The sequence below is a fragment of the Hipposideros armiger genome, unplaced genomic scaffold, assembly GCF_001890085.2.
Source record: "Hipposideros armiger isolate ML-2016 unplaced genomic scaffold, ASM189008v1 scaffold_41, whole genome shotgun sequence".
NCBI classification, from domain to species: Eukaryota; Metazoa; Chordata; class Mammalia; order Chiroptera; family Hipposideridae; genus Hipposideros; species Hipposideros armiger.
Genome location: NW_017731391.1, coordinates 1633227 through 1660265, shown reverse-complemented (window position 1 = coordinate 1660265; position 27039 = coordinate 1633227). Strand labels below are relative to the sequence as shown.

Below are 27039 nucleotides of genomic sequence, written 5' to 3'. Positions count from 1 at the left end.
ACAAGGGGACAACATAGTTCCAAGCCCAATGCACGCAGGAACCATGGAGGCCAGGGTGCCTCGGATGCAGCCACTGCTAAACACCAGACCTCTAATCAGGAAGAAATGCCCCAATTTCCTTCTCCTGCCTCGTAATACTGGTGTCTCCCAGTAGCCAAACTCAGATGGAAGCCAGCCAGCTGGGGGCAGGTTGTGCAGACCTGGCAGCACAGGGCAGAGAAAGATGGGGACAGGGAGGGGACGGCACATGGAAATTACCATCACATCAAGTTATTTAGTTCATCTTCTACTTTAATTACACAAATAATACGTAGTCATTAAAGAAAATGTAGAGCCTAGGTCACAGTGAGTAGTGAGGAAACTCCCCTATAACCCCCCCTCTCACGTCACTAGTGTGTTTTGGCATTTTCCTCCTTCTTTCTCTTTTTCTTTCATATATGCTTGGAAAGGATTCGAAAATTTCTATTCAAAATAAACCAAAATAAATTTGGTAACACTTGTTTCTTGGCCTAATTAAGATTAAGCCTATAGCCTGACAGAGAGCCCTGTTTCCTCTCCTTTGTTCTGTGAACATAAACAAGTTACTTCATGTACCTCTGTGGGAACTAGGAATTAGGCAAGTGTTTGGACTCACAAAAACTTTCAGCAAAGTTTGCCTCTCAGCTTGGATACCAAGTAATTAAGTATAAGATGAAAGATGACTCCAACAGAGCTCCGTCTCTAAGACCCGAGAAGGAAACCTAAGTGAAGGCAACCTCCCTTAGCTGGATGTTACTGTCAACAGAAAGTTTTTGTCCACTTTTAATATTACTTGAAGGGTGGTTTGAAAATAGGGCGGAAGACAGTTTAGGAAAATAGAGCAAATGCTTATGTACACAGTTCTTATTACATCGGCAACGTCCCACACTGCTTTGTAACACCTGTCACACTTGTCGTTATTTATCTGATACTTGTCCAGTCCTGCTCAACAGGAGTTTCCAGAAGGCAAAGCCCACATCTGTTCGCTGCGCCCTACATGCAACCTGGCTTTGAGTTGGTCCCCGGGGAACAAGGGGAAGCAGTTGATGCTCTTAGTTAGAGGGAAGGTGCGGAGAGAAGGCCCATCGGCTGTCGCTGTGTGTGCCATCACTCTGAGAGATAAAGATCACTACACAGGACTACAGGTGGCCGTTTAAGACCAGCGTCACAATGTACCTAAGGTTAGTGGGCCCGTCACCTCCTTTAATTAAAAAAAAAAAAAATCCTGGAAAGCATTCTCAGCTCCTTTTAGAAAGGAACAAGTTCTGCTTTCCTGGAGTGCAATCTATATTTGGCCTTTTACAGATTTCACCTGAACGGGGCCATCCTCATGAAGGGGTCCAAGAAGCCTAATGAATAGAGGCTCAAACCACCCCACTTTGGTTCTAGGACTTAGGTAGCCTTCCCTGGGATAAATCCACTTCCTTTTGGGTCAAACAACGTCTGCCACTGCGACACTGAAGACGGCCTTGGGACTGGGGGCAGAAGGCTGATGGTGATGATCTTGAACATGGAAACGGCTGTGGGGAAGATTCAGACCTGGCTCAGGGACTGACTCATAACTGCTCCGAGCGACTGTGTCTCCCCTGCACGCTTTCCTCCCCACTGATGCTTTTGGTAATTACCTCTGTGAACCCACCATCACAGGGTCTGCAGGAGGGGGCACGCTGTTGAGCTGGACCCTCCCCATCATTTTATTGCCTTGGAGCCGTGGGGGACAGGCTGGCCAAGGGGGCTTGTCTCTGTCCTCTGCCAGGACGTGCAAGTTCGCGTGAAGGTTATGAACCTCCATGGTTGTTACTCTGAAACTGTAATTGGTCCCATTTTAATTGTTATTTTGGAAAATACTGCTTCAGGATTTCAGCAGAGTATCCAAGCCCCCTTCTACAAGTTCAAGAACATTTTTTTAAAGAGTGTTTTCAAAAAGTATAGATTATGTTGAATGCCTTTAGTTATGAATGGATTCAATGTGGGTTATCTCCTAGAGAAAAATGTGTCTGGAAACAGACTGCATTCTTAGAGGAATAATTAGTTCATTGTGCTTACTTAGCACAGCGAGTCCTCCCAAGGTGTCCTTAAAGATGGGACTGATCTAGCGTCGAAAGCAAGAGACTATTTGTAACATACTGCTTGCTTGATATCTAAAAATTGTTCAGTTCAGAAATAACTGAGGCTTGATTTCATTGTCTCTGGACAATAAAGACCAAAACATCCTAATAAAAGAACGGAGCAAAAAATAGAGCTAGTGATTGTCCTAGAAGCAGAGAAATGAGCCGATGGAAGAACTTCTGAAACCACAAGATTTTAGAGTTCAAGTGCCCTTCTAGGCCATCTGGGTTGGGTGTCATAGCAGATTGATAGATGATGAAGTGAAATCAGGACTTGATTGCAAGGTAAGCGTGGGTCGTGAAAAAATGTTGTGAATAATACGCTTCGTGTGTTTGTTTTATAAAATCTTATGACCATGCTTCAATACTGACGTTTTACTGTAATAGGTAATGCGGAATTACATTTTCAGCTGGATAATGTAAGTACTGGTAACTATTTATTGTTTATAGTTTGGATTCCATTATTTGATTCAATACTCCAGGACAAACAAAAAATAATGCTTTCATTTTATTTCTCCTATCTTGTGTGCTTTTGTCTGCCTTAGACTGGTGTCTTTTGCTGAGAGTAAACACTTTTTAAATTTGTGAAGACAACTCACCATTAAAATTATTTCACTTCAAAAACAGACTTTTGGGGGGAAAAACAGATTAGCTGTTTAGTTTGTTTAATGAAATGTATAGTTCGCTTTGTATAACAATAGTAAGGCCGAATTTATAGTTGGTGACATGTTCTGGGTTTAAAGTAAAGTGTCTGGAAGAGTGTATATAGATTTTTAGTAAACAACTGCAGTACAGGAAGGTGCCAGTATATTACATCTCACTTTCAGGAGGAAGGTCAGTGTGTCCTCCTAAGAGACATCAATGGGGATGTATGACACCTCTTGGCGTGCAATTGACTTTAATATTTATCACATTTATTCTGTGGTATGCACTTAGAAAATGTAATCTCATTCCTTTTTCTTTCAAAGGAAAAACTTCTGGTAAACTAAAAAAATTAGAATGTGTGTCTATGGCCTGTGCTTTAGAAAAACAGTTGGTTTTGCTGTGTGTCTTGGGAAATGTGTCATAATGGCAGTGTCTTACATCACAAGATAAACAAGTTCGCCCCTCCTCCAGCATTTAAATTGTTATGTTCCATCCATGAACTATGGGTTGTGTTTTGAACTACGTCTTATAACTTCTAGAGCCTTTGTATTTGAAAATGTACGATTATTTTCTAGCTCAGCCTTATTCGGTATTGATCGTATGAAGTGAAATCTTTTCTGGAATCCAAAACGTGTATGCATGCCTCTGCCTTTTTTTCTTTCTCCGGGCTATTCTTTCATCCTTCATTGCGCAGTTTCTTGGAGCTGTTGCCTGGTTGCAGCATCAGCAAAGTATCTCAATCAGCTCAGACCTTGTCAAGCCCCTTGAACTACATGCTATTTGTGCTTGGTCCCCCAGCCTCCCCTGCCCTTCCAGAAAACCCCATTCTGGCCTCCTTCCTAAAAGACCTAATCTCCTCAGAAGGATACTAATTCACACCACTGTGATTTATGAATCCATCACTCTTCCAAGGGGATATTAGAGTTTCAACTGACACCTTCTACCTGACACCAGAAAGAGTTGGTTTCTCATCATGGAATTCCAGGCACTAGGGCAGATTTCTGGGAAGGGATGTTTTTAAATGGCGGGGCTTTCTGGTCCTCCTCCAGTTAGGCCACGAGGCTGGCCTACACTTAGCTTGCTGGCTGGACTGTGTGCTGCTGGCTGTCGGCATGTCCTGCGTGTGCTGGGTCCCCACTCCTGCTTCCACACTGTATAACCACTGATGCGAGGTAAGGAGCAAGAGCCCCTTTCCCCCAGGAGTATCTTTTCACCTGACAAGTCATAAATGTGCATTTTATCTGGGGCCCATCTCACTATCATTTCAAAAGAGATTTTGCTGAGCAAAAACAATCTTTTCACCTACTGTTAGTACTGGCAAATAAATCAGGCAGCAGGAAGTAGCAAGGATTCCATATTTGTGCCTTTTTCATGTTTTGGCATTTGTTTGGTTGCATGCACGAAAAGCCAGTGGCCAGACAGCAGGAACTGAGGCACAGAACACTCCTCTGCTCTCATGTGAAAGAGCCTTGAATGCTGCTCAAGAAATCGAACTTTCTCTTTCCTTTTCTTTTTTTCTCTGCTACTATGTGTCTGTATTGCCCCTCCCAGCGCCCTATGCTCTGTTCATTTGTTAATTCATTCAGCAAATACTTAGTCCTGGGATAAATATAAAGCAAAAAGTGTGTGTGTGTGTGTGTGTGTGTGTGTGTGTTTCCTGCCCTAAAAAAGCTTATAATTTAAAAAACTAGATTCAACATACTATGAGCCCTCTGTGTTTGTTGATGAAGATACAATGGTTTCAGTTACTTGCAAGTGATATGAAAGGTCTTTATTGATACAAGTTGATAATGCTGCTCAAGCAGGAATCACAGGTGGACGAACAAATGACTGGCCCGTGGGACCACAAATGGGCTGTTCTGTCCCTGCAAAGCTGCCCTTTGAAGCCAAGTCACTTGTCCAGTGTAGTTTACAGGCTGCCCAGCATCCACGTTGAAAGCAGCTTTCTGAGTTTGTTTACATGTCATATACACGGCATCTCTCAGAAATCACTTTTAAAAAATATGTGTCTTGGCAAAAAACAATTCAAGTGTTGTACAATAATACTTTACTGGAAGATACAAGTAGTGAACTTGTCATCCGAGGATATGCACAGAAAACAGCTGTGTCAAAAAGCCAGGAGCCTGTGTCCACACTACCCCATTTGAGAATTTAGGTCTTTCTGTCTTCCATATGAATATCAAACCTACAGGATAGGGAGATTCCCAGCTCCCCAAGCTGATAACCCAGGTTAGACACAGACAACTGGGAAAGAATTCACTATAAGAGCACACAATACTTACTCTAAGTCTAATGAACCACTGGGAAGATCAGTGGGCTGGAGTGGTTATGGACCATCAAGATGGAGCTTGTGAGATCTGAGCTGACTATTATTTAACAAAGGCAGAGGTTGTGGGGACATCATTTGGGGAAGGAAGGGAATGGCAAATGGAGAATTCAGAGTCTCCACAGCCCAAGGAGGATGCTTCCTCTCATAATGCCTTTTTAGTATCCATAATTTCGTGATGTCCGTCTAACTGGTGAATTTTGTTAGGGAGAAACCATCGCAACATGTTGTCTTCTGAACTGACTGATAAATTTCCATCCGAATGGCTTACTTAAGTAGCCCTGTATATGTTCAGCCTTATTTGAAGGAAATAGGCATTAAAGTAAATTATCCTATTATGTTGTTAGTTTAAAATCACTTAATACAATAGCTGTGATAGCTGTACTAAAGATGGTCAGCTGATGTTATTTTCAATAACCACAAATGAATGCTATAAATGGAGCTTCTACTTAAAGGATTTTGATCCTTCGAAATAGTTCAGTTTTAAGTGTCTATACGTGGACATAATCCATAGTTTGAGTTTGAGCTCCATGCTGCAATGCAGTTGTATCAGTTTTCAATAACATTTTAGTACTTCTGAAGAGCTTCATCTGAAGAACGCAATATTTTTAAATATGAATCTTTAGAATCATTATGTAAAAATCGGTGCCGCATTTTAAGAAGGACAGGTGGCCTTAGGTAAGTCAAAGCCCAAAATAATTTGAAGGTTTCTCTGACTAAAGTGTGGGAGTTAGATTATTTTGTCTTTACTACTTAGTATTTATGAATACGCACAGAACATAACTGTTTCTCTAAGACACGCCTTAAAGTTTACATTTTCAGTATTTGTCTACAGATAGGTTTTTAAACTTTTATTTTTAAAAAAGTCAAGCTTCAATGCATTCTTGCTTAACTTTGCCTTTTTAAAACTGTGTTAAATGTCTTGTTAACGGAAACTAAGCAGCCAAACTTCCTTCCATGTGTTACTCACCGCCCCACCCCCACCCCCAAACTTCACTGTAAAACTTACATTAAAGATGTGTCTGTCCATTAACTTTGAAACAAACTTATAATTCAGGAAGTGAACTTGGAAATATCAGAGCTCCAAAGATCTTGCTTCTTTTTGTGGACTTTAATGAGAAAGGTGGCAGCAGCCAGGAAGGTGAAGCGGAGCAGCTTGGGGCGAGTGTGGGTTGTATTTGATGTTCACGAAAGAATGGCAGGAGGGGGTGTTGCTCAGCGAAGTGTGCATTTTCAAGTTACCCACAGTGGTGTCTATTGTCCTGCTTCTCAATTGAATGATGTCATGTTTCATTTAAGGCTCTTAGTGATGCTGAAGTCTGTGGTCTGCACACTAGGGGGAAATAGGCAGTGAGAAAGTTGCAAATCAGGTTTTTGTAAAGCCTTTGTGTGTTGGGTTTGGAGAGATAAAAGCTGACTCATGCAATATTTCGAGGGAAAGACGCTGCACAGACTAGTAAATGCTCCTTGTTTTACCTGCCTGAGCCCCCGGTGAGGTCACTGCATCAGCTGAAGGCAGACGATGTGGCTTAGCCCGGGGAGAGCACAGGTAGGTGCTGACGTGAGTGGGCCCCAAAGAAGCGATGCCCCCACAAACTTGCTCCTTCCTGCTTGGAGCAGAAGGAGCCGGTCCACTGCGGGGAGAAGCTGTTGCGGAGGGGTCTTCTTCACGACACTGGCAGGGATGGCAGCTTGCCTGGTATAGTACAGCTGTTCTGTGATAAACGTGATGTATTGAAAGGCGGTATCCAACAATGGAATTAGTCCTGAAGGTGATTTTTTTTTTTTCTCCATCTGAGCGTCAGTCTTTCTTAAATGGTTTTTGCTTTGTTCTGGTTTGGTTTTCATCTTTCCGTAAAGTTAGGTTAAAATACCTAGAGAGCTGATGTTGTTGACTCTGGGGAGAAAACTAAGATCTTCAGTTGCCACGCATCAAACCCTTAGGATTTTCGTGTGCTTTCTTTATGAGGTCCATGCAGGCTAGGCTGGGGGGACAAAATAAATGTTTGCAAATTTTATGCTTAGCAACTGTAGTGATGAAATTTAGCCTGAGTATAGAGGTAACCAAAGTTGACTAAGCAAATGCAGTCTCCATTTTGAGTGTTTATTGGTAAGAAATACTTTTGTTAGGAGGAATAATTGGAGAGAAGGAGGCATGGATTGTATTCAGTGCTGCTGCACAGTGGGATCTGATTTAATTGTGTTTTATTTTAATTTAGTGACACTAATATATTTCAAAGAAGATGCATATATTCGGCACTCCTTTTCATTAATCATATTGAACAGAAAATGAATTAATTTGAAATATTTAAGTGTTTGTTACAAACTGAAGTTGTGATTTAAATTTCTTTAACTTTTTAGATTATAAAAGTAATATACTTATTGAAGAAAAGTGATATTTACAGATATATATCAAAGGGAAAAAAATCACCTATTCTCTTATTTGGTAAAACCAAAGTTAATATTTTATTGTCTGCCCTTTCAATCTTTTTCGAATGTGGATACTAAATAAGTGGTATTTAAAATTTAAAATTGGGATCATGTTTTATAAACCACCCATTTTACTCAACTGTATATTCTGACCATTTTCTACATCCTTAAAAGATTTGAAAGGACATGGCATTTAATAGTTGTATATTGTACCTTCTAGATAGATTTATTTACCCAGATCTCTATTGTTAGATGCTTTGAATTCACTTCCTCCTCCTTTTTCTGTAAGAAAACGTTTAGTGTTCTCTATGGATGGATTTATTTACTCAGAGTGCTATTGTTAGTCACTTGGATTTCTCCTCTCCTTCCTCCTTTTTTTTTTTAAAGAAAATGTTATTTAGCCTAATGCCTCCCTTCCAACGGTGCAGAGATGTTTTTGGAACTGAGTGTTTTCAATCCAGATGGAGCCTGCCCCTATAACTGTCATTGTTTAGTTATTGCCCTGAGACTGGTGTTTCCACTAACAGAAAGGTGCTGCTCAAAGGGAATTATTATTTAATCTAAATTAAAAATAGAGTTTGGGAGCCTTTGGTACGTCAGTGATATATATTTCATCATCTAAGACCTGGCATGAGTCGGAGATAGAAGAAACTTGTTATTTTGTGGTTACTGCTTATGCTGTGATTCCAGCTAGGAACGGGCAATGTAGTTGTAGCATTATTATGTGGTTATTTCAGGGTTGGAGTCATATCCTGAAGGTTGGATGGGATTTGGGGAGTCCTGTAGTCCAGCTGCCTAATGTACACATGAAGAGACCAGAAACCCAAAGATACAGAGGTTGATGGTGCAGAGCCAGGGACAAATGCAAATCCCCTGACCAAAGGAGAGAGTGTTAGGTCATCACTGAATTCCTGGCTGGTCCTCTGAGCAATTTCTATACAGATGGTTGGGCACATAGTCATTCCTTTACACACACACACACACACACACACACACACACACCCCGTGTAAGCCATTTTGGCACATTGGTACTGTGTGCTTTACACAAGAAGCTTATATTCAGTCAGTCCTTCATTTCCTGATATCGAAGCTCCCTTTCTGCCCTACCATTGTGTGAATCTATATCCAAGTTCAAGGGAAAATGGACTAGAAATCAGAAATCATAGTCTCTGGTTCATAGTTCAACTTTGACTATGATGATGCCTAACCTCTCTGTTTATATTTTTCCATCTATAAAAATTTTTAAACAGTAGTGACATGTGGATGAACTAGGAGGCTGTGATTTGTTCACTTGTTTTAAAGGAGCATTTTGATACAGAGTTCAAGCAGAAGCATCTTATGGTAAGGCTAATCTGTTACAAGAGAGATTGTTTGGGTTATCTCTTGCTGCATAACAAATCAGCCCAAAGCCTAGTGGCTTGAAATAATAACAGTCATTTATAAGCACTCAAGGTTCTTTTGAGTAAGGAGTTGAGTAGAGGCTCTGCTAGGTGGTTCTGGCGTGGGAACCCATAGAGTTGCTGTCAGACATGACACTGCTAGGGTCATCTCAGAGGCTGCTCACTTACTGGAATCACTCAGACAGCAGGGCCCAGAACAGCTGGGGTTCCTTGAGCATCTCTACACATCAGTGTGGTCTCCCTACCTAGTTTCTTGAGCACGTCAGTTTCAGAATACCCAGACTTTTTAATGTGATGGCTCAAAGCAGGTCTAGACTCAGTTATTGCAAGGTTCCTTCTGCCTTCGTGCCCTGCTATACTCGGGGATTGTCATGTCCAGGGTTCAGGCACGCATGGTCCTTGCCACATCGGGCTTCCAGTGGGAAGGGCAAAGAATGGAGAAACGATGTCTAATGCTTGAGAAACAGGCCCTCAGAGGGACACATTTCCACTCATGAGAACTTGACCACATGGCCATATCTAACGGCAGGGACACTGGGAAACGTTCTCAGCCAAGACCCTGTTCACGAAAGAAGAGAGGGACGTGGATTTTAGTGGACAAACGGACAGTCCCCTCTGAAAGTGAAAACATAACCTATAGTTGTGCTTCACCACCACAGAAAAAGCAGACAGTAAAGATAAAAACAGCTGTATTTGCATAAAAAGCCAGAAGGGAATCCCCTAATGTCCCCTTTTAACCAAAATGCCTGCCTGTACCCCCAACCTTAGAAATTTTGGAGTCACCACTTAGCTAAGGCCATGTATCTAACACATCAGCTGCATTAACTGTCTGACTTAATTCCTGTTCAGCTACCGTGGCCCTTGTACTTCCTACTCTCCATTGACTAACATAGGAATCAATGAGTAGATTATCTGAATGTTTAGTATCAGAATGCACCGCTTGAAGGATTCTGTGTTCTTCATTCAACTGCTCACCTCTCGTTTGAAGAAGCGCATTTTTGCAAAATGTCTTTCCTAGTCTCAGTCTGGTTCAAATACTTGCTTCACTGACTCTTCAAGAGTGGCAAGATTTTTCTTAACTAGTCATTTTGAGAACACTCTTAAATGTGCAGAAAAGTTGCCATGATGAGTCCCGAGTTCCCATCCACCCTTCATGCAGCCTCCCCTAATGGAACCATCTTGGATAACTGTTATACGTTAGCCACACTAACAAATTAACATGCTAACAAGGTTTTATACTTCTTCATTAGCAAACAGCTACAAATGAGTGTGAAAACCATGTCCCCTGGATTCAACACTCTGAGCATTAAAGAACATGTGGACGTTCATGCAAGAATCATGGTATTTTAGAAAACGAAGAGGTGGAAATTCATGCTGCTCTCTGGCAGCCTTTATCTGTTGAGCTAGTCCACAATCTCAGAGGAGTGTGGAGGGAGGAGGATTCTCCTCAAATTCCTAGTGTTGTCTTTGAAATATGTAAATACGTCTATTTCTTAGAACTTTGACTCTTAAAAGTTTTTAGGGTCTTTTTCTTAAATCATGGAGTCTGTTGTTTACAACTTAGAGGCTCTACCAAGGCTGTCTGTGTATTAAATGAGCTTTCCTAGCTGATATTGGGTTGTCGGAAAAGTCATGACGTATTTTTGTATGTTTTTCGTTGCAAAAATGCGTCATGACTTTTCCGACAACCCAATAGAATACCTTTTTGTTTATACTTCAGTCTCTCTCTTGCATCCCCTTTGAGTAATTCACAGGCAGTGTAATAGGAAACTACATAATTTTAGTTACTCATTGGTCTTGAGCACAACACACTCTCTTGATGTTCACAATCGTCCTGCCAAGGAACTCAGACTAGATATTTGTAGCCTAGAATAGCAATGAACAGAATTTGGAAATCCTGAGCGCTCCTCAGCCCCTGCTGTGTGTAGAGTTCTGCCTTTCCTTGTAAAGCTGCCCCTGGGAGTTGTGACAGGAAGTGGTCAGCTGTAGACCCATCAGTCCCCCTACCCTCTTCAACATGTAAACAATGGTCACAGGAAGCCTGGGCCTTACTTGCCTCGGAAAGCCCTCAACCCTAAGTCAGCCTGAGAGACAAGTTAGAGCCAAGAAGAGCTGCTTTTGATTCTGGCAGTGACATTCCAAAGGACAGCAATTAAAATAATGGAAGTTTGAAGAGCAAACAAAGACAAGTGAAGGAATTAAAGCCCTTTCACTGAGAAAAAATTAGAGAGAGGGACTTGTCGCGAAGGGAAATGCGTTGAAGGTGTCTACATGGTAGCTGTGTAGCCATTTTTTTCTTTTTATTGAGGATGGCACGAGAAGGAATATTTTGTTTTGGTGGCTTTTAGGCTGATGGTCCTTCTAATTTTAAGAATCGTTAGTACTCCAAGGCCTCTCTACATTTGAACAAAGATTGATGAGGAAGTAAATTTAAATCTCACAGAATAATAGAATTACCTAGGAAACTTCTAGATCAGCATTGTCCACTAAAATCTGATGCAAACCACATATATATTGGGTTGTTGGAAAAATCATGACATATTTTTTCTGTTTTTTGTTGCAAAAATGCATCATGACTTTTCTGACAACCCAATAATTTGTATTTTGTAGTAGCCACATTTAGGAAAAGTAAGCCAGTAAAAATAATTTTAAGAAGATATTTTCTTTAACCCACTATTCTAAAATATTATTTCAACATGTATTAATATAAAAATTATTAATGAGGTGTTTTGTACTTTTTTGTTGCATTCTAATTCTCTGCAACCTGTTGCATATTTTACACTTACAGCACTTTGCAATTCAGACTAGTTGCATATCAAGTGCTCAATAGCCACACATGGCTACCGGCTGCTGTGTTGCATAGTACAGCTCTAGGATTAAATATTAAAAATTAAAAATAGGTGAATTGTATTAGGAAGAATAGACCAGACAGGCTGGAAATCTTAAATTATTTTGAGGGAGGTGAGAACAAGACTAGACAGCTTTTATGAGGTATATTGCCTTACGTGAGAAACTATAATTATCTTCTAAGCAATGAATTAACATAAAAATGTTATCCATTAGCAAATGCAACCTCATATTATGTGCCATTATATGACCTCGCTTTAAATGCTTCAGTGCTTCCATTGATAATTTTGAAAGATGTTTAATTTGGGACAGTAAGCTTGGCTGAATACTATGGATACCAAATATCTCAAATATTGTATTTTATCAAGTGCCTGGTTGGCAGTCTGTAGAACAGACTGGCTGGTCCAGTGGCTTAGAATAATACTGTTGACCCTTGAACAATGCAAAGGTTAGGGACACTGACCCCAGTGCAGTTGAAAATCAGCATGTAACTTTTGACTCCCCCCAAACTTAAGTTGTTCCTTGGTATTTGCAGGGGATTGGTTCCAGGACCCCTGTGGATACCAAAATCTCTCAGATGCTCAAGTCCCCTGTATAAAATGGTGCAGATCAATGCATACAGTCGGCCCTCTGCATCAGCAGACTCCCAATTGCAGATTAGAAAACAGTACTGGTATTTATTGAAAAAACCTGCATATAAGTGGACCCACCCAATTTAAATCCATGTTGTTCAAATGTCAACTGCACGTGACCTGGTATTGGAACATGTGAAGCCTTCCTTAAAACAGGGCCCATTCATGTTGCTATTTGATTCATTGATGAAGTGCTACCCTGTTGAACTGAGTTTCACATCCCACTTTGTCCTACCTTTGAAAGTATAAAAGATATTATCACCTCTAGGAGCCCAATATGGATTCCTCTAAAACACTGGTAATTTTCTGTTCCTCTTTCATCCCTCAGTCCCAATATTGGCTGGCTAACTTAGAGTCAAAGTAAGTAAAGAAATGAGTCTCTCTACTGTGTTCGTTTTTCACTGATTCTGATAATCTGATAATGAATATTTGCCCACAGGTATAGAACTATTGAATATATTGGGTTGTCGGAAAAGTCATGTCACAATTTTGCGACAAAAAACGTAGAAAAAATACATCATGACTTTTCCAACAACCCAATAGTTGTCTACACTGAAGAGAAGGTTGATTCTTGTCTGGACAGTCAGAAAACCAGAGCTTGCCCTAGAGACCAGTGTATCCAGATCTATTGGCGGGTGGGGGGTAGATGGGGGGAGAGGGTAGGTTGTTCTAGTCCCTTCCAGATGACCCAGCTTTCATATATTGTATACCCAACTTACATTTAGTCCTAACTCATAGCCTCATTGGATCCTTGGGACCTTAAAGAATCCTCATGTACTTCCCAAGTTAGTGCCCAGTTCTGAAAGTGAGATGAACTCCCCTGCTTGTGGTGGGAGGAAAACCTTTCTGTGTCTACTCCTACTTTGAACTGCCCAGGACCTCCTTAACACCAGTCCCAAATGTGGGCAAGCATCCTTTGCGGCAAGTACACTGCAGAGCCTGGCTGCTTCTTGGATTTGTGCCATACTCAAGATGGAGCATGCTTTTTAGGGCAAGTGCATTTTAACTACTACAACCAGTTCATGTTTTATAGGCCATAAAGTTGTTATAGGGCAAGCAGAAAGAATATTGTAAAAGCTTTAAAAATTTGCAGCAAATTTATACCATGTGGTAGTGGTTATGCTGATAAAGTACTCATTTCCTACACATTTTTTTTTTACCATTCCTTCTTGTTGATCCCAGTTAGTTTATTTTATATTCAATAATTTTAATATTTGCATTATAAGTTTGCACTAATATTTACCATGAATATAAACTATCTAGGAAAAGTTAGGATGTTGAAGGATGCAGACCAAATGGATTCTGCATATTCTAGAAATATTGGTGTCAGCTGTTTGATGATCTTTATGATAGAGTCAAACGAAATTCATGTTTCTTTTGAAAAATGATCATTAATCTATAATATATTCTTGTTATTGTGTTTGTCTTGTTATAACCTTTCAAACAGAAGTTTCACTCTCTTTTTCTACAAAACCCATAAACATGGCTTTTGGTGGTAAGGTCACCTGCCAAAATGAAGCAAATTTCATTAATCACTCTTTGTTGCAAGGCATTTTGTTCCTATAAACCTTGTCTCACATTATTGGAGGGGTGAGGGGTGGAAATGTTGACCCTGCCTTACAAATGAAGAAGATTGCAACTTTGTGTATCTCACCAAAATAGCTTTTGAAAGATTAAATTTCATGTAGGGCCTTTTTGGACCTAAGATTTCCATGCTATGGGTATTAAGTGACCTTTTGATTGCAGGCATTATCTTCTCCTGGTCTCTTTTAAGCACAAAGAGCCCTGTTTAGTTAAAAAAGAAAACAAAAACCATTTTTCTTATAATTGAGTCCCTCTATTTATTAATTATTTAATTATATAGAATTACACTGTAATGTTCTCTGACTTCACATGGGGAGTGTTGTGGTTAGTCAAACATACTCTGTAATAGTGTAAGTCCACATATACCACAAATGGAATGTCAGCTTTCAAGTAGAGATGCAGAAAAATGTTGTGGTAAGAGTGTAAGTTCTAATGGGGGTGTGGTTCTTAATATTTTGTTTTTTTCTTGCCCAGTATTAGAAAACTATTGTACATGCAACACTTTCTCTAATGCTGCAGACAAGTAAAATGTAAACTTGTCGGTATCCATTAAGTCGAGTAGTGGTGGCTGCAGAATGGTAGCATAAAAATGTTGTGGAATTCTGGTGGAGTACTTAAAATGAAGACCGGTGTTTTGCAAAGTTCTGTAAGAATCACATAGGGTACATATTAAGTACATAAGAATCACTTGTGGTGCTTATTGAAGATCTGGATTCCTTATGCCCCTACCGCTGAGCCTCTAATTTAGAAAATCGGGACCAATCTGCATCTATTAGTCATTCCAGGTGGTCACACTTTGAGCAATGGTTTCAGGGCTTCTGAAACCTGAATGTGTGTGCAAATTGCATTGGCATCTTTTAAGATGCAGGCTGACATTCAGTAGATCTGGGGTAGTGCCTGAGAATCTGCATTCCTAGCACGTTTCCAGGGGATGCTTTAGAAACTCGAACTTTGCAACTCAACCTACCACGGGTGCCTTGCCACTTCCTTCTATATCTAACTTGGTACCTTTTTGTTTTGGACTATATACCGTTGGGCTAGGTTTTTAACCTCCTTCAAACTTTCTGTTTGATACCATTTTAAAATACTTGCTTCCCTAGCTTATCCTTTTCCTTTTCCTTTTTTTTAAATGTATATAGATGTGCACCAGTTGCCTCTTGAAGTGCCGTCAGCTGTAACCAAAGTTCCAGATCCCAAGACCACAGCCAGGCGTTCCCGCTCCCAAGAACTGAAGACCATGGAACTCTCTGACAGCGACCGCCCGGTCAGCTTTGGCTCCACGTCATCCTCAGCCTCTTCTCGGGACAGCCATGGTTCCTTTGGCAGCAGAATAACCTTAGTGTCAAACAGCCACTTGGGCTTGTTTCACCAGGATAAGGAAGCAGGGGCCATAAAACTGGAGTTGATTCCAGCCAGGCCGTTTTCCAGCAGTGAGCTGCAGAGGGATAGCCCAGCCGGGCAACAGAGCACGGAGGAGGGCAGTGAAAGGCTACCCTGGGGCCCACGAAGAGTGGAGGCAAACGGAGCCACCAAAACCAGTGCAGAGTCAGCCACTAGCCCCAAGCTCCTCTATGTGGATAGAGTTGTTCAGGAAATTCTGGAGACTGAAAGGACTTACGTGCAAGATTTAAAAAGCATCGTAGAGGTAAGGCAAACTTTTTGTTTTTAAGTTTGTCATGCAAGATAAACATGCTTGTAAAATAAAGAGCAAAGCCAGGTGTCTGGGATGCATTGTCTCCTAAGACACAGAAATGGTGTGAACGTTCAAACAGATCAGAACTTAAGAGAAACCCTAGAGCCGTACTCGTGTTAAAAATCCTCTTAATATTAGATTAACAAATTGATTATGTATTAAGAGCAAGAATGATGATACCAATGAGTTCACCAGTATGTTGTACTAATAACTCCTACACCAAATATCTGAGTGCCTGGCAGACAGGCTGAAGTAGCACTTCAAGCCTCCTGATTTGCAGGTGTCAGGTGTATCCGGACTGAGCCCATCAGGCCATCTTCATTTTAATCACAACTGTCTACTGATATCTGGGAGCTTCCAAAACTACTAATACCTGTGTCCCACTTCCAGAGACTGTAATTTCATGGGCCTGGGGTGTGGCCTGGGCAGCCACAGGTGGAATTGTGAAAGATCCCAGGTGATTCTACTGTGCAGACAAACTTGGGAACTGCTGATCTATGCTCTTCTCTGCATTGGTTGGGATTTGGGGAAGGTAGTGAGGGGTAGAGAAAACCTGTAGGCTTTGTCTTGCCTTGGGAATTTTTTGTTTGCTTTTATAGTAAACAAGTTTGCAAAAATCATGTGTGCAGATTGAGCTGTTTATGTGCGAGACTCTGGAAATTCAATTATTAATTTGACTTTGATTTATAGGTAGGTTTTTAAGGATAAAGTAAGAATTATCAGAGCAGCTCAGATGCTAACTCCTTCTCAAGTAATGATTAAAATATTAATATTTCAAAGGCAAATGTATATATTATGAAGGTACACTCACTTTGTTGCCTAGTAATATTTCAAATTCTTTCATTTGTTAGTGCCTGCTTCCTGTTTTAGATTTTTAATAAAATAGGTTTCAGAATATAGTAGAACATTTGCTGATGAGAACATTCTCTACCAAATACATACATTATTATAGCTTTAGCAAAACAAAATTCTAAGGCATGATTGCATGTTGAGTTCCATAAATAGAACCAGACAGTGTCTACTAAAAATAGTTATGACATAACTTCTCAGTAAAAATAGAAAAATCAATTGATGCTCAACCAAAACAATATGTGATACCAAATGTCGAATAAACCAGGCCAATTCTTTTTTTTTAACTGCAACAATGATATCATTTGTACTTGAGAAGAAATACCTGTGAAACTGCCAACAATTTTACAACCTCTTAGGAAATTTAAGGTTGTCAAAGCTTTCTTTGGTCAAATTTTTTTAAATTTATTTCTTGAAAACTTTCCACCTAATCAAAACTCGCTATACTGAGAGAGAAACCTTTAGTTACTGAACTGGGGTTCCATGAACACTTGCTTTTTCTGAGGCTGGTTGGTAAACCCTGGGTGAGAACCAATAGGTAAGATATGAATGAAAGAAAACAGATCAAGATACTTGCACATCAATTGCCATGTCTGCAGGTTCCGGATTGCAATTCTTTCTTCTTTCTGAATAAATCCTTTTTTGGTGACGAGAAAAAAAATAACAAGAAAGACGATTAAGACAGAGTATTTGCTAAGGAAGTTTCAGTAGAAGTTCTGTTTCAAGCTGTCCAATATTCTTTCCTTTTCTTCATTGTCCACGCATTAACCATGTTTTACATTAGGGGCTGGTGGACATTTTCTATAAAGGGACAGACTGTAAATGTTTTAGGCATTCTGGGCCCTGAAGTCGCAGTCACAACTGCTCACCTTTGTCGCTGTAGCTCGATAGCAGCCATAGACACCATGTCAGTGAAGGGACGTGGAAGTTCCAGTAAAACTTGAGGGCCAGGTTTGACCCATGGGCCACAGTTTGTGACCGCTGTATTAGACTGTAAATGTGTGCCTACGTCTCATCAACTGTAAAATGGGGTTAATAAGTAGTACCTGCCTCATAAGGTAATTATTATGAGAATTAGATTAGATAATATATGAAAAGCTCTTACAACAGTGCCTGGCACATGGTAAGCAATTAATAAATGGAAATTCTCATCACCAGCCTCCTTTGAATTTGCTGGTTGAGAGTAACTAGAGTGTGTCTTAACTAAAGTCTTTCATAAAAATAATCAGATTAGTCAATTCACTACAGCAGAAATGTAGGGAAAAAAATTTTTAAATGGGTGATTTCAACATTATGATGTTGAATGCAATTGGATTATTTCTAATGAATCCACTGAAAATCGGAGGTGCCACACAACTAGAGAGAGAAAGGTGAAGAAGGGGGTTGAGAGGCAGTGTAATTGGGGAAGAAATGTCCCAAATGTACAGGGAGGCACTCACCTTGGATGAAGTAGATGATGTTTTTATGTTCCAGAAGTCACCAAATACTTTGAGTCATCCACCATCTCCACCTAGAAAAAGTCAGAATCTCTTCAGTCAGGGATTAGTCACTGCTGCCTCTTCACATACTTTTGCTATGTGACCACCTTTGTTTCTCAAGATCGAAATTTTAACAGAATGGTTAGACCCATTTTATCTAGTTCTTTCCTTTATGAAGAGTAACCAACCATAGCAGGTCCTGGAATAACGTCGTTTCTTTCCATGTTGTCTCATTATAACGTTGATGAGATGCCATAGGAACTTAATTCTCATTGATATCAATTAGCCTTGGTAACATTGGTTGGGTTATGTGTCATTACCATTTCCCTTGTAGCTGCAGAACCGATGATGACATTGAGGACTTACTGTATTTTTCCACTTGTAGCAACTCTACCCAAAAAAAGACACTTATAATGGGTATTCTTTGAAAATACAAAGTGCCAATTCCTTTAAAATCTGTTTTCCTTGATCCATGTCTAATCAATTCTGTAGCTGACTCCTCTAATATCCTCGATGTCTCAAATGCAGAAATTTTTCTTTTTACTTAAAATGTATTGGGGTGACAATGGTCAACAAAACTGCATAGGTTTCAAGTGTACAGTTCTATAACACATCATCTATATATTGCATTATATGTTCTCCACCCAGAGTCAGTTCTTCTTCCATATATTTGATCCCCTTTACCCTCTTCTACCATCCCCCTGCCCACTTACCCTCTGGTAACCACTAAACTGTTGTCTGTATCTATGAGTTTTTGTTTCTTTGTCTTGTTCCTTTGTTGCCTTCAGTTTTATATCCCACATATGAGTGAAGTCATATGGTTCTCAACTTTTTCTGTCTGACTTATTTCACTTAGCATAATAATCTCAAGGTCCATCCATGTTGTCGCAAATGGCAGTATTTCATCTTTTTTGATGGCCGAGTAGTATTCCATGTGTATATATGGGCTGCTCGTTAACACCCTACTGTGAGAAGCTCTCTCCATACCTGCAAGGCAGAGCTTCTTGTTACTTGGATCTTTCTCAGCAAATATTATTTCTGGAAAAAGAAACAGTCTAATCATAACAGTCTATAGCAATAACTTCTAAGTCACTTTTCATTTATGCAGTAGCACAGTTTTGAACTTCCTGCATTCTGCTTTATTGAATCCTATCTTACTAATATCCTTCAATAGTCATTCTCAGTTTAACTAATTTCACCCATAAGTAGCACATATCTGTATACCGTATCCGTACATAATCCTCACAGCTCAGGTTTAGATTTGGTTTTTAGGATTCATAAACAGGAACATCTTTGTGAAAGATCATACACTGATTTAAGAGACATTAACACAATGTGATTTGACATATTCAACATCATCAGAGTAGATGATTTCTGAGAAGAGATCCTTCCAGCATTATGTAGGCAATAGGATTCCCAGATGTTGGTTACATATGCAAAAAAGGTTGTATGCCTTTCTTTCCCATATGTAGAGACCCTGTATTAAAATAATCACAAATATATAGGTATTTTTTCCTTTCCCATTCCATTTAGGGGTTCAGAAATGAATTCCTAATACTTTCTGAAAAGTTAGCTAAATGTTATTGTTCTTATTCCTATTACTCGTCATTCCTTGCATTACATCCCAAGACCCTTCTCTCTGGGCCCGCTACACACTCCCCCATCATGGCTAATTCATCCTCTGCTCCTTTGCTCAGCATCCAAGTCATTGGCTTTTGTACACTTGACATTTGAGAGAGAGAGAGAGAGAGGTGAGGGCTTGATGTCACTCCTACTCAAAAGAACAATGGTGCTGTTATTTCCATTGCTATACATGGCTCCTAGTAACACTCACAGATAAAATGAGATCATAAATAGAAATGAAATTTTAAAAGTTAAAAGTAAAATAGCCAATAGTATAATTTCTGGAGAGAGAAACATCCATAGTGGGAAAGTAGAAAATAAGGGTCTCTTTCATGTCTACTGGGACCTTAGAGTGACTGAGCAGGGACTTTCGTGGGTAGAGTGGGTTTCTTTAATCTTTCTAAATAATCTATAAAAGAGATTTTGAGAGGCTCTCGAGATTTGGCCCGGATTTAGTTCATGGCCTGTTTTAACCTCTTAGGAAAAATTTTTAAATAGTTCATAATGTTATATAATGCTGTGTAATGAGAAGTTACAGCCCTACTACAAAATGGCATCCTGTGAACTATAAGAGATGCTAAATGAAATCATCTTTAGGGATGTTGAGGACATGTGTATTATGAAAAAAGTGAGTAAAATATTATGGAACATATGTTTATTTTTTTTGTATCATATTCTAGAGAACTAAAATCCTTTTCAAGTACCTTTATCCATACAGTATGCTAAAAAGCTAAGAAGTGAGTATTATAGCCTTAATGTTTAAAATTTAAAAAGCCAAAGCCTTAAGCACGTTTTTGTTGAAAGCATCCCACCATGTTCAAAAGCTGTAGCTAAATAAGGATTAGAATGGCAATCTCTGACCCGCCCAACCCCAGCTCTTGTGTTTATTAATCTGCATGGTCTCTGCTTACCGTGTGATAGTAGACAGTAGGTGGAAGAGAGAAGGATGCTTTTCACCCACTCAGTGACGTGAAACACATTGAAAACTGTTCTGCCCATTGCCAGAGCTTAGAGAAGAGTTTACTCTTAGTACTAGACATATCCAATTCATTGGAAGGAGAACTGTCTTATACTTAGTTGGTAAGCAAGCCTTCTCCCGTGTTTGTGCGGTGTGAAAAAGGAAACCCAGTGACCATGCCTAGGGAGTTTGTGTGGTGCGGTGACTACCATTTATTCTGCCTAGAGACCTAGCTCTTAAGATCTTGAAGTGACTAAGACTTGGGTAGACTGGAACCTGAGCTGGCTTTTGTCATGGGCCACCCCTCCCTCAAGGACAACACTGTTGATTTGAGCTGTTTTCTCATGAAGCCTGGCTTTCTATTGATCCTGTTGGAGAGACAGGTTGTTGGATGTGGAAAGGGCAGTTTGTGTCCCCACTGCTCTCCCCCCTTAGCTATAAAGGACTGATTCCGCGTGGGCCTTGCCTGGACCAGCAATAACTGCTTAGGGCACTTGACCCAAGGAGAACGGTTTCGAACCTAGGGAGAAGGCTGCTGAGAAGAGGTGAATTGTTATAGATTTTATTGTCTTGGTACTTGCAGATGTCCTCACTCAATACTTTCCCTCCAGTTTAAATAACATTTATTATACTGACACTTTTTTATGAGGTTCATGGACACTAAAGTTCTTGAATACTGAGGGAAATATGTGTTCAATGCTGGAGTGTAGAACTTGGCAGGGATTGCCTTTAATGAAGGCTTGTTATGTGGGTGGATTTAATAAAGAACTTACACTGTAGTACTTGGCACAATTTAATGTACTTTTTCTTTTACCTGGCATTTGAACACTTTTATTTCAATGTCTCTATTCGTTTTTTCCCTCCAAAGGCTTTTATCATAATGGGTACATGAGATCTGTCTTAAAACCATTTAAGATCTATGATAATTTAGAAGAAACCTGTTACATAGTTTTCTGTTTATGTAGAAATGATTCCTCAAATAGCACATCTAATCACTGTACGTAACCCCCAAATCTCACTGACTATTCATTTTCATGTCTCTTATTATTGTTGTTGTTGTTGTTTTTGTGCCCCTTCCTCTGTATCCTACCTCACCCTCATCTCTCACCACCCCAACAATGACAAAAAAATTAGAAGGTGAGAACACAGCGATTCTGAGTGTTTTCTCTTTCACTTATTGCAATCTAAACTCTCTCCATTCCTAATGGTTTTTCCCATTTTTGAATGTTCTGTTAACACCTTCTAATTCATTGTTAATGAGCAACAATAACAATTCAAGGTGAGTAGCATGGAGTCAAAGCGCAGTGAGCTGAGGTTGGCAAAACTGCTATGCAAACAATAGCTGTTGGCTGCTCCCAAGAACTCGCGTGTATTTAATGACTGATGCCAGCGTAGGTTATTCAATTACATAAAAATCTTTACAGCCAAATCTTAATTTATGAGACCAGACTTTGAGTTAAAACTTAGGAAAGTTATTCAAAATACCTAAACTGGTCAGATTCTCTTGTAAGCATGGTAGACAGTGAGTGTTACCAATGTGACACCTTAAACTTGGTGACTGCTTTCATCACCTCATGCATGCCAACAGCTGTAAACATACTGTGTAGACACCACTACAAATTTCCTGCACATGTGCCTTAATAACAACAAAAGTACTAAAAAGTAATATTAACAGCAACTAGTATTTGAGTACTTACCGTATATCAGGTATTTGTATCCTCACTCACATACATCCCCATCATGTGGGTACTGTTATAATTTTCCCATTTTAGCACAAGAATAGTGAGTGTACGGAGGGTAAAGTAACTTGTTCTAGGTCACATAAATGGACCCAGCTTTCACTCAAAGACCACTCCTGTTGCCGCTAATCCACCCTGTTATCACAAATCTCCTCCTAGAATCTAGCAGAGGGGTCAAAGTTTTCAGACCCCTTTTAAGCTCTCAAGAGCAAGGTTTTGCAATAGCGACACCATAGTTATTTTGGATTGGATAATTCTTGGTTGTGGGGGATAGTCATGTGCATCATAGGATGTTTAGCAGCAAACCTGCCGATAGAACCACCACTATCACCACTCATGGCAACCACAAATGTCTCTAGAGATTTGGGACCATAGTGTATAAGGGTAGGCAAGCCACAGTAACAAATAGACCCCCAAATTTAGTGATTTAATGTAACAGAAGTTCATTTCATCCTCCTGTCACAGTCATGTGGGAGCGTTCAGGTTAGTGGGAGGTTGCTGTGTCTGTACCATCTCAGTCAGCTAGAAGGGCAAGACGACACGGGGACAGGCACTGGGGAGGTTTCTGAGACAGGCACAGAAGCGGCTCACACCCCTTCTCTCCTCCCATGGGTGAGGCTCTTGTCAGGTGGCCACACCAAACAATAAGGAAGGCTGGCAGATGTGGTCTTCCGTGTGCCCCAAGAAGGTAGGAAACACTTCTGTGAACTGCAGTCTCCATCGTGCGTTATATACAATTGAAACATCCTGATTGTAAAACCTACACCATGTATCCCCCACCCACCACCATCACTAAAAGTAAAAATACATAAAGAAAGACTTTGATGATGCTTACTACTGAGATTTTAGTTACTCTCTCTACTGAGTGACCCTATAGAATATTTTACACAGAATTCTTCATTTAGGGCTTGGAACAGAATCAGAACAATATATTTTCTCTTGCTCCTCCCTTCCCTCTGACAGGCCCTCATCATCCTCACTTTTCTCTATTGTGTCTCCCGTCACTCGTAATTACCTCTGCTCTTTGTTTTCCTATCCATTTCTAGCCATATGACCTGCCAACAGGGCCCTTTGGAATTATCGAAGACCATAGGTAGTATTTCAGTTTCAAAAGGAGGCTGCCGGGTCTGGCACAGTTCAAAGGCAGCGATCTTGCTTACCTTGCTGGTATTCTGGAAACCTTGTGAGAAGGTGAATCAATGAGGGTAAAGGACTAAAGCCATGAAACATGTAACAGAATGGTGCTTGGGAGCTGCAAGTTTATTGCCACATTGATAAAGTTGATATGAACATTGAGTGTCTTCCTTGTTACTGCCCTGCCCTCCTTCGAAACTCATTTCTGTGACCATCCTGAAAGCCAATATGAGAATCATGGGCCCTTGAAGGAAAAGTCAACAATGAAAAAGCAACGTGTTAACATTGTTTTAATACATTCTTAAGCTCTGTTCTCCCCAAATCTGACGTCATTATGGATGCTCTTCCATAAGAAGTTGAAGTCAACTTGCATTTTTTTCAGAGGTGAACTTGTAGAACATAAATTTACCATTGATAAATAGTAGTCTATTTACAGCTGACCTTTGAACAACATGGGTTTGAATTGCACAGGTCCACTTATACATTTATTTTTTTCAATCAATACCTGCAATGTTTTTGATCCAGGGTTGAGAGTCTGCGGATGTGGAGGGTCAACTGTATGCATTCTATGTAGTATTTTATATAAGGGACTTGAGCATCTGCGGATTTTCGTATCCATAGCGATTCCTGAAACCAGTCCCCCTCAGATACTGAGGGACATTTGGTATGAAGTTTTGGGGGAGACAGAAGGCATATGCGGATTTTCAATTGTGTGGGGGATTGGTGCCCATCAACCCCACATTCAAGGGTCAGCTGTATATTGTTAACCTTTCCCTATAGTACACTTTTCAAATTACTAAGAACTTTGTAGCAATAGCATAAAGATCATCAATTCATATAATAATTATGGATGCAGTGACATTCCTCAGTGTCTCCCCAAGAAATACTAAATCTCATATAGTGGTTTGAGTTCCTGACAATCCTGAATTGTAACTTGCTTCCTGAGACCTGGGGCCAAGGAAGAGTAGTTGAGGAGAGTCTGAGGGTGTCCAGGATATTAGAGGCCCCGAGTCAGGCTCTGTAGGGCATTCTCCCTAGGTTGCAAGAATTCACGATCTGAGAAAGTTTATAGATGGGATTGTTTTTAACACCCCTATCAAATGTCTGACTAAAGGAAGAGAGAGTACAAATGATAGAGGGAAAGAGCTATATGAGTTTTTGAAGTGCCTAAAATTAATTGGTTCTGCTATAATGTGACATGACATATGTGTTCCTAAAAGTCACTCTGTAGAAAATCACGGAGGGAAAATAGGGCTTATAGGAAAAATGGGTGCTGAGCACAACACTCAAAAACATCCTCAATGCTACGTAAAGAAAGATAGGAATCTAAAAAAATGGAAGCAGTTTTATACATGTTAAACGGTTAAGAAATACATATGTACTAGAGTAAATATGACATCTCACCATGAAAAAACCTGAAATTTCTCATAGAAGCCAGCTGGTCCTATACCTGCTACCCTCTGTGTGAGAGAAAGCAAACAAAAGGGGGCAAGAGACTACTAAAGAGGAGAAAGAACAGAGAACAGAAAAGAAAATATAAGCTAGGCTAAGAAGAAAGCGAAAAAAATTAAAGAGAGAGGAGGCCATCTGCAGGCTCGCAGCTTAGGAGTTACGTATTATGAAATAAGGTTACCTGATGTCAACGCAAAGTTGTTACACCTGACATGGATGGGTGTGGCTCATAACTCACGCAGGTGGACTGAGGTAGCTGGTAGGCATTTGAGGTGTGTGTGTGTGTGTGTGTGTGTGTGTGTGTGTGTGTGTGTGTGTGTGTGTGTGTGTGTGTGTGTGTGTGTGTGTGTCTTTGTATTCCTGTGCTGCTGTCTGGAACTGGGTGCAGTTTTCCATATTCACCCACTGTTTCTTGTGGATGAAATCCTGCCTGAAAGCAAAGACAAACTGTGGACATTTGAAGCAAGGTCAAAGTGTGTCCTCATATATTAATCATGGGAAGAAATTTATGTTTTCAAAACAAATGTCATAGCAGAACTGACTGTCCACATTCTTTGGAGTGTTATGACTCGTTACAAATGGGTCTCATCACTGCCCCCCTCCCTTTGCTCAGACTGAAAGATTGAAGGACACTAGACCAGCTGTCAAAAAAATATGGTCTTCTGTAGACCAAGAAAGACTATGACAAATATCCTTAATGCATTTTTTATTTCTACCTTATAAGAAAAAAAAATGGTTTAAAAGAATTTTAAGTTTTCTTAGTAGTTTGAGAGTTTATTTACATTTTTGAAAACTAGCAAATAGACTTTGTACCCTAATCTTGGACCAGCAAACGTGATTACTTATAAATACAAATAGAAATTTTTCTTTTACTGAAATGATTTGCACAATTTGGTCAAATATTCTTGCACAAACTATGTAGCATTTGGTGTCTATGAAACTCTAGAACACTAAGGAGATTTAAGAGATAAATATTAGTGTGTTTCTGATGTTTAAATTAGAATAATATTTGCCACCTACACTTGCAGACTCAGACAGCGTATTAAAGAAGAGGATCGACTTACCATGAAATGGGGGGAAAAAAGAAAATAGAAGCTGTACTTTTCAGACATAACTGAGCACATTCAAGCCTTTTGAGTGATCGAGCACTTGGAAAAGTGCCTGCAACTGAAAGGTCCCTTTGCATTCTATCAGGCCTTTCTTCTGAGGCAACATCTTGCTTTTTAATGAAAAAGCATTTCAAAAACTTCAGTTAACTAAGGTTACTGAGTAGCTATCATTACTGGTCTGCTAAAGAATTGCTAATATATTTCAAAGACTGCCCGTGGGCAAAATTCTGTTGAAGATTTGCTAAAACAGGTCCTGTGCCGTTGGGTTAGAATCACACTGCCTTTGGGTGTGTGCCATCTTGAATAGTCAATTATACTGAGTGGGTAGAAAATTATAGAATTCAGGAAATTATGTTCTAAAGAAGCCAACCTTCAGTTGGGAGAAGTTTCCCATTGCCAGAAATTTCTTCCAAAGAATAGATGCTGCTTGCACCTTGTGAAGCCAATCACAGAGAATTTACTACCCAGGTCAGCTGACAAGCCTACTGGGAGAGTGTGTGTGTCAAAGCAGCCTTGGTCTGTCTGTAAGACCCAGAGAAGAAAGAGGCAGCTTGGGCTTATGCAGGGCTTGTCAGCCTTAGTAGTTAACTGTTTCCTGATCACCTATGTTTTTTATTTCTCCTCTGCCCACCAAGACTACTTTGCCGCTTATGGGGGATAACATTGTTCTGTACAGCAGCTCACATGGAATTTTTTTCATCTATTTTTTAATTGTGGTAAAATATACATACAATGTATCATTTAAGAGTACAGTTCGATGGCATTAAGTACATTTACAGTGTCCTACAACTACACCACCATCCATCTCCAGAACTTTTCTGTCACCCCAAACTAAAACTCTGTACCCCTTAAACAATAACTTTTCATCCTCCCCCTTACCCCCGGCCTCAGGCAATCTTTTTTTTTTTTTTTTTTTTTTTGTGGTAGAAAGCATATAACATAAAGTTTACCATCTTAATCATTTTTAAGTGTACAGTTCAGTGGTATTAACCAATCTCCAGAATTCTTTTTCAT

At 39.9% G+C, this 27039-nt stretch overlaps 1 protein-coding gene across 5 annotated transcripts in view; it reads left to right on the top strand.

Moving 5' to 3' along the window:
* Window positions 1-27039, top strand: part of PLEKHG1 (pleckstrin homology and RhoGEF domain containing G1) — a 231116-nt gene that overhangs the window by 121672 nt on the left and 82405 nt on the right. For 4 of the 5 annotated variants that reach the window (XM_019638946.1, XM_019638947.1, XM_019638945.1 and 1 more), the window contains one exon: window positions 15130-15635. In XM_019638946.1, coding sequence (XP_019494491.1) covers window positions 15228-15635 — 408 coding nt within the window. In that variant the 5' untranslated portion in view covers window positions 15130-15227. Of the gene's footprint in view, window positions 1-6521; window positions 6647-15129; window positions 15636-27039 lie in introns of those variants that run through there. The other variant, XM_019638948.1, reaches the window with a different exon arrangement.